Source organism: Cuculus canorus, chromosome 1, assembly GCF_017976375.1.
Source record: "Cuculus canorus isolate bCucCan1 chromosome 1, bCucCan1.pri, whole genome shotgun sequence".
Lineage (NCBI taxonomy): Eukaryota > Metazoa > Chordata > Aves > Cuculiformes > Cuculidae > Cuculus > Cuculus canorus.
This window is the reverse complement of record NC_071401.1, coordinates 7,362,640-7,370,917: the sequence shown is the minus strand read 5'-3', so window position 1 is coordinate 7,370,917 and position 8,278 is coordinate 7,362,640. Positions and strand designations below refer to the sequence as shown.

The following is an 8,278-nucleotide window of genomic DNA, read 5'->3' as shown; positions in this document are numbered from 1 at the left end:
AGTCTTTAACTATGTCAAATGCAAGGTCAGGCAGAGCTGGAGCCAGCTCCAAATTAGCAAGAGTTTTGACTGTTGTTAAGTTCCTAATAATATTAACATGAGTGTGAGAATTAATTGATAAGTTTTGCTGCAGCTGGTTTGTATATTTCATTATCTCATCATCTAAATCTATCTTGTAAGATGTTTTAGGTTAAGAGATAACCTGTCTTAGGGCTGTGAGAATTTATTAATACATTTAGTTGTCTTGCAAGATGCAGCTGTTGTAGGAGATAACATGAAGGGAGTCTCCAGACATTGTTGGGTAATTAAAAAGAAATAATGAGCATTCTTTGAAGATTTATATGGTTCTTTGTCTAAAACTGGTATATAGACCCACTGCTTTTGCAAGATGTTAGAAGGGCATCCAGTTCAGCGCTGAATTGTAAAGCAAAAATATTATTGCCTTTGCTCCGAAGGCTTTGTCCTCTTCAATATTTTATCAGTGAATGAGTGTTTTTCACATGAGTCCTTGGAAAGTAATAGAACACGCATAAGATTTCTGGGAGAATTTATACACGTGCATGGAAGTGGGAGATGTGTTTTGTCCCCAGCTCGTCTCGCTGCGTGACTGATGGGCGATCACTGCGTCCCGTCCTGATAAAGGATGTTTGCTTTCTAAAACTCCAAAATGAGCCTGATGGAGTTTATTTGCCGGCATTTTCTGTCTCGGCGATGCTCCCCGAGGGGACACCGAGGGCTGCCGAGCCGCGGTCCTGCCCCGCACCCAGCCCCAGCCCCGCCCCGGGCTCCCACCGCCTCCGTGGTGGCTGCAGGAGCGCGGTGCGGGCAGAGGGCGGGTTAAAAGCGGCTGCAGGTGAACCTTAAAGCCGCGGGGAGGCGAGGCTGGGACCGAACGCTCCGCAGGCACCGCCGGGAGCAGCGCGGAGCGACGGGCGCATCCCGAGCCGGGACAGGTGAGCGTGCGGAGCGGCTCCCGCGGGCTGCAGCGCTGGGAGCGGGATCGGGAGCGGGATCGGGATGAGCGTGACGGAGATGAAGCGTGGGCTTGGGGCATCCCCGCCGCCGGGGCTGGCACCGGGGAGGCAGCGGGGTGGACACATCTCGTCCCCATCCTTCGGCTGCAGGCGAGGCTAATGTGAGTGCAAAACCCTCCCCGGTAGCCCCCGGGGCTGTGCGTGTGTGTCCCCCCCCTCCTCCCCGGTAGCCTCCGGGGCTGTGCGTGTGTGTGTCCTCCCCTCCTCCCCGGTAGCCTCCGGGGCTGTGCGTGTGTGTGTGTGTGTGTGTGTGTGTGTCCCCGGTAGCCCCGGGGCTGTGCGTGTGTGTCCCCCCCCCCTCCTCCCCGGGGCTGTGCGTGTGTGTGTCCCCCCCTCCTCCCCGGTAGCCCCCGGGGCTGTGCGTGTGTGTGTGTGTCCCTCCTCCCCGGTAGCCCCCGGGGCTGTGCGTGTGTGTGTGTGTCCCTCCTCCCCGGTAGCCCCCGGGGCTGTGCGTGTGTGTCGTCCCCCCCTTCCTCCTCGGTAGCCCCGGGGCTGTGCGTGTGTGTGTGTGTGTGTCCCTCCTCCCCGGTAGCCCCCGGGGCTGTGCGTGTGTCCCCCCACTCCCCGGTAGCCCCCGGGGCTGGCTCGGAGCTGCGCACCCCCGGTAGCCCCAACGCTGGAGCTGAGAGGGAGCAAAGGTGGGCGCAGGATGGGCTGGAACTGCCTACAGGTGCCCAATTTGCAACCCCCAAAGTGGGGATTTCGAGTGCTTTCCAGTTGGTTGGCCGTGATACAAGAAGTAGTTACTATTACATAAAGTGTAGTATTTTTTAGCTAAGCTAAAGTTTCATCTAAGTAATTGGATTTTGTTTGAAAGTTTAGAATGTCCATCTGTCCGTGTTTTCTTTCAATCAGTGTTGTTTCGCACACTCTTCATTCTTTGGAGATGATGGTGTCTTGTGTGAAGTATGAATTGTTCGTCTCTTCTATAGTCACCTCTGGTTTTGGTCTCGCTATCTCAAAGGCAAGGTCAGGCAGAGCTGGAGCCTGCTCCAAATTAGCAAGAGTTTTGACTGCTGTGAAGTTCATAATAACATTAACGTGAGTCCTTGGAATGTAATGGAATATGCATAAGATTTCTGGGAAAATATATCCTTATGCATGTAAGTGGGGAATGTATTGTATCCCCAGCTCTTGTCTTGCACACAATTGATGGAGATCACTCCCACATATTCCCAGACCACGGGGTGCTTGCTTTCTAAAACTCCAAAACGAGTCTTGGAGAGTTTATTTGCCGGCATTTTTGGTATCAGCAGAGTGAGTGCTCGGGACTCAGTCCCCACAATCGATTTCAGTGTTTCTGTAATGGCAGAGAAGCAGGGAGAGATGATGTTTCCTCCCTGGAACACGCAGCTCTTGTTTAGAACTGCAGTGTGAGCTCACTTGAAGCCCACCTTGTTCATCCCACTGGGATATACCCTTCAAATACTTCCCTTCAGTCCTGATAAGCCCCTTGTGAAGGTGCCATTGAGTTTATTTTAATGACTACGCAACAGAAAGAATGCAGGTATCTGATCCTAGTCTAGACTTTAGGACAATGTAAAAAGTTGCATAAATGCTGCCACTTTTGGCAGCAACTATGATAAGCCAAAGGAATTCCAGCTGCCTTCTTAAAGTTACCTTTTTTTTTTGTCTTGCCCAGTTTCACCTTTCCTCATCACAGTAAATCTGACCTCCCTCTCTTGCCTCCAGGCTTGTCTGTACAAGTTAGGTCCTTGTACCAAGGGTTTGTGTTGGGGCACGTTGTGTTGTAACTGCACCAGGGTACAGAAGTTCTTTTATTTTTTTTCTTTATTATGTGAGAATTGGAGATTTTTAAAACTGAACCCAGTGCGGCATTGCAATGTACCACGCTCTCCTTATGGCACACAGCCTGCTCCAAGAGGAGATAGGGCTCTAATCCATGGGCAGCTTGTCTCTCTCACACTGCACAGCTCAGCCCTAGCCTTGAAAGATGATGGACCAGCTATGCAAGTTCCCAGCTCTGGTTTCAAAGTCTTTTGTCTGATTCAGTGCTAGTTTCCAAATGACTGCAATCACTGAAAACTGAGCCTTGAGCCTGAATTCTGCAAGCGGGCAAAGAATGTGGATTTTAGTTTTCAAGAGTAGGAAAGGAGGAAAGTTGAAATGAAGTTGCTCTGAAGTTTGACCTCTTGTTTATTCTGCTGGGGTGTGATAGCATCTTGCAAATCAACATAAACCCCTTAGCCGAGGGCTTTTTCCTCCCAACTCCATGGCCTTGTTTGTCTCCTTTTTGATTGAGATAGCAGTAAACGTGGAAGGGCAGGCTCTGCAGCATCCTTGTTTGCTTGTTGGTTTGTGCTCTATATGCATGCAGCCCTGACAGAGCCCTTGAGGCTTCTCAGCAGTGTTGGCAAAATCAAATGCTTTACTTCAGAGATAAAGGGCCTGCTAGGAAAGGGACATGTCTGAGCCACTGCAGAAAGCCTTGGAGGCCTGCTGGAGGTGTCTGGGAGGAGTGGGGACTTCTGAAGAAGGCTAAGTATTGCTTACCTCAGAAGCAAAGAAAACACCAGCCCAGCCTTCTAGGTCTGGGGGGTTGGCAAAGAATGTCTATGAAAACTACTAGAAAAGTCTCTGCTTTGTCTAAAATCAGCCTTAACTTGTGTACTGATATTAATTTCTGTCGCTTTGGGAAATACACTGAGAAACAACCATAGAAATGGAAGCTGTTGAACAATGGGCCGGAGAACAAGTCTTACGAGGAGTGGCTGAGAGAGCTTGGGTTGTTTAGCCTGGAGAAGAGGAGGCTGAGGGGAGACCTCATTGCTCTGTACAAGTACCTGAAAGGATGTTGTGGAGAGGAGGGAGCTGGCCTCTTCTCCCAGGCGACAGGGGACAGAACAAGAGGTAAAGACCTCAAGCTCCACCAGGGGCGGTTCAGGCTGGACATCAGGAAAAAATTTTTCACGGAGAGGGTCATTGGGCACTGGCAGAGGCTGCCCAGGGAGGTGGTTGAGTCACCTTCTCTGTAGGCGTTTAAGGGACGGCTGGATGAGGTGCTGAGAGGCATGCTTTAGGGAGTGTTAGGAATGGTTGGACTTGATGATCCAGTGGGTCCTTTCCAACCTAGTGATTCTATGATTCTATGATATCGAGTAAGGGAAGGAGGACACAGAGGATGCGCAGAGGAAATGTATTTGAAGACTTAACTTATTTCCTGTGCAAAGCCTTGTTGAGCAATAGATCAAGGTATGCTTGTCCCAGCATAAATACATGGAAGGAGAGAGTTTAATAAGCTATTTGAATCCATAAACATATGGATTACATTAATGAAGCTGTCTTACATTTGCCTGTGGCTCTTGAGTGAGTGCTATGGGACGTCCTCTTGTTTGTAGACGGTCTAGACCCTTTGAGAACTGACCATTTGGTTATCTCATCCTGCAGGTAAAAGGACACAGAAAAGAAGATGGACTGGGGATCTCTTCAGGCCATTTTAGGAGGTGTGAATAAACACTCAACTGGCATCGGGAAGATATGGCTCACAGTCCTGTTCATCTTCCGTATCATGATCCTCGTAGTGGCTGCGGAAAGAGTCTGGGGAGATGAACAACAAGATTTTGTCTGCAATACGCTTCAGCCTGGGTGCAGAAATGTTTGCTACGATCACTTTTTCCCCATCTCTCACATCAGACTCTGGGCCCTGCAGCTGATCTTCGTTTCCACACCTGCGCTGCTGGTGGCCATGCATGTGGCTTACCGGAGGCATGAGAAGAAAAGGAGATTCAGAAACGGTGAGAAAATTGATATCGAAGAGCTGAAAAATGAAAAGATGCACATTCGGGGCCCCCTGTGGTGGACGTACACCAGCAGTATCTTCTTCAGAATCATCTTTGAAGCAGTCTTCATGTACGTGTTTTATTATATGTACGATGGGTACCAGATGCCTCGCCTGGTGAAGTGCAACGCGTGGCCCTGCCCCAACACAGTGGACTGTTTTGTGTCTCGGCCCACTGAGAAAACCACATTTACTATTTTCATGCTTGCTGTGTCTGGGATCTGCATGATGTTGAATCTGGCTGAGTTGTGTTACCTAGTGATAAAAGTTTGCATGAAACAATCCAGGAAAACAACGGTTTTAAAATAATTCCTCAGTGTCAGGATTTTCTAGCTCCCCACTTCCCTCAAACTTTTTTAGGTGTCAAAAATCAATTGGCAATATTTTCATACTCGAGGAAAAGGAAAAAATTGAAAGTTTATTCATGTTTTAAAAATTATAGCCTCTCTGGGAAGCTGCCACTGAAGCAGGTTTTAAATAGAGAGAGCAGCCTTCTGGCAGGAGCCTTTCCTAATATTCCTGCTGCTGGGATCCTGGTTTTGGGGTAGAGTCACTTTTTAGAAAGTGGGTGTGGAAAGCCCTAGAGAGAGGCTCTAGTGCCCAAAGGACATCCAGGAATTTCAAATGCGAAGTCGTCTTCAGAGCCGAGCCAATAGCAAAATCATTGGTGAAAAGTAGGGTGAAGGGTTTTTTTGGGGCAAACTTACAGCTTGTGAAGGGGAAGAAGATGGGGGGTGATTGTGTTTATAGCGTGTGTCCTATTCACTCAAGTATTGAGGAGAGCAAGGAAAGGGCCTAGGAAAGCAGGTACACTATAGCAATGCATGCTATCAGCTCTGCTGTTCGCCAGCAATGGTTTATTTGCTCCTACAGGGTTGAGGGTAGCCCGTCTTAACTGCTTGTGAATGTCATTAGTCTGTGCTGCCTCCCTCCTCTCACAGAGACTGCAGAAGTGGGAGGAGTGAAGTTTGTTTCTTCATTCTCTTGGTCAGGTGGAAAAAATTGTTATCTTGGATGAGATGGGATCAGTGCAACTGTCTTCCTTCTTCTCTTCTTCTCCCCCAACCCTTTGTAAAGAATCTCAGTAGAATAAATTTTATTTGATGAAGAGACTTTTTACCACCTGACCATGCCTCCTTCAGCTATGTACCTGGAGTACATAATTTTTCATTAAAAGAACAAGAAATATTGCCTTGTTTCATTCTGTCTGTTACCCAAAAAAGTGCTTCAACACTTATGGCCTAATATGCAGTAGATTGCAGTCTCTTTTTCCTATACAGCCTGAACAACTTTTCTTCATAAAACCATCTCCCTATGTGAGGCACCTTTCATGTGAGTCCATCAAACCACTCCTAGTCTCTCTGACATTCCACACAATGAGACCAAATCACCCTTCCTCTTCTTACAGTAGGTGTAGCAGGAATACAGAAACAGTTTGCAGAGCTAAAACAGAAATGAGGAGCAACTTGGTATTTTTCTTACTGTTCACATTGCTGAGCTTCTAACCTGAAGAACTATGTGAGTCAGTCTCGTCTTGTCTCTCCAAAGCAGCCTGAAAACATGTTTTATGCCTGTCATAGGCAGCTGCACCAGCACATTCAGGGACTCAGTTTATCTTCCCAAGTGCCTTCCTTGAATCCATTTGTAGAAAGCTGGCTGTTTCTCCTCCTTAGCTTTTACCACAACTGAACGAGAATTATCAGCCTTACTATTTGCATCCATCTCTTACTGTATGTTTTAAGTTTATCACTGTTGGAGTAAACAAAGCTGCATTATGACCCATAGCCCCTCACTGTACAGTGGAAGCTGAGCATAACCAGTGTTTGCGAGCTATCTCCGGTGCTACAACTTGACTGCAGATAGAAACCAGTCATCTAAGAGGGGAGCAAGAAAAACATCTTCTGCAAAAGCATGAACAAAACCACAGAAAGTCATTAATAATGACCTGAACTGGAAACTTGGTATGTGAAAACATCCTTAATGCAACTCTAAAGGACAAAGCTTGGCACACTCAGGTTTGTGCTTGGTAAAGTTCCTGCATTGTTCCATGTACAAGTATGAAGGGAACAAACTACACTCCCAGTGCTCTAGTATTACATTTCTTTTGTAAAAACTGGATTACTCTTTTCCCTGAAATTGTAATTAAAGCACTCTTTTGATGTCTGTTTTCTGTATTACTTGTACATGCTGTGTATTAACTAATGTGTATAATAAAAATCTCTTTACTGTAACGGAAAATGTATGCAGTAATATTGGATTTAATACCCAATGACTACTGTACGGATTTTAGCCTTCTGCTCTTGTTTTTTCAAATGGTTGTATTGCCTGTTATCCTGCAGACTTGATGAGCTGGTAGTGGAAGCCCATATACGTGCAAAATCAAACATGCAAAGTCAGCCTTGTACTAGCAGAACTGCAGCTGGAAGAGGCTGGTGAAAAATAACTTCATCAGCTTTATAAAGGAGACTGTTTTCCCAGCCTGCCTTTGAGTTTAACTGGAACTTGGAATAAGACACATCAAAACTGGTGACACTAAGACTTTACCTTCAACTAGCAGTTTGGCAAGTATATTGTCACACGGGAAAAAAGATAGAAGTGTCTGGAATTGGCCAGGGAGGATTTGATCCAGGACTGTGACATCAGATGATGATAGCTCTAGCAGGACATATTTACTGTCTCTGAGATTCATTTTCTGTGTGTATTAAGTATGAATAAATAGCCACTTTGTAGAGGAAAAAGAAATGAGATACTTCACAGGAACTAAGTCCTTTTCATCTATTGCTTTGGGCTGTGATGCATGGTTGACCTACAGGTGGATTTCATACAGGTTAAAATACAGTGCTGTGTTGGAATTGTGTGTACTTTCCTGCAATACACTAAAAGTGTCTACATTTTTGGCACTTGGTTCCTAAACTCTTCTCAAAATGAAAAGTACAAGAATGTTGAAGACCGAAGCAGCAAGTCTGAAGTTATGACTGCGAAGGAAGCTGATTCTTCACACTCTGGTGTCCAGTGTAACCAGGATATAAAATAAAGGAAGCATAGGAATGAGACAGGCTAGAGTTATATTGTGATTGAAATTACCAGGAGTTTACCGTTGACTTCATCAAGGCTAAAATTTCATACAAAACCTTGAAAATAAAACTTATAAACATTTGTCAAAACAGGTGGGGAAGAGGGGAAGAAAGCTTCACTGTTAACACATAGACCCAGCTAGAGGAAAAACTTCCGAAGTCCCGTGAGAGAAAGACTGATTTAAAGGGAAATCAGAAGTCTGTATTTTTACTTCTGAGTATAGAAGTTCCTTTGTTAAAGGTTTTCATAGACAAAAAATCCTTCAGACGCTTTACAGTTATCATGAGCCAATGTACTGTGCTTTTTCCTATCAAACAGCAACAATATCGGGGACCATTATATGGTCCATACCGAGAAGAGCACTCGTGTG

General features: G+C 46.1%; 1 protein-coding gene across 2 annotated transcripts; it reads left to right on the top strand.

Moving 5' to 3' along the window:
• The first annotated feature begins 800 nt into the window (after positions 1–800).
• GJB2 (gap junction protein beta 2) lies at positions 801–6,023 on the top strand. Of its 2 annotated transcripts, none has more exons than XM_054056804.1 (2): positions 801–953; positions 4,443–6,023. In XM_054056804.1, the coding sequence occupies exon 2, from the start codon at positions 4,465–4,467 to the stop codon at positions 5,140–5,142; it is 678 nt and encodes a 225-aa protein (XP_053912779.1). In that variant the 5' UTR covers positions 801–953; positions 4,443–4,464; the 3' UTR covers positions 5,143–6,023. The 2 variants fall into 2 exon arrangements, with proteins under 2 accessions (XP_053912779.1, XP_053912780.1); XM_054056805.1 differs by lacking the exon at positions 801–953 and adding an exon at positions 1,117–1,135.
• The last annotated feature ends 2,255 nt before the right edge of the window (positions 6,024–8,278 follow it).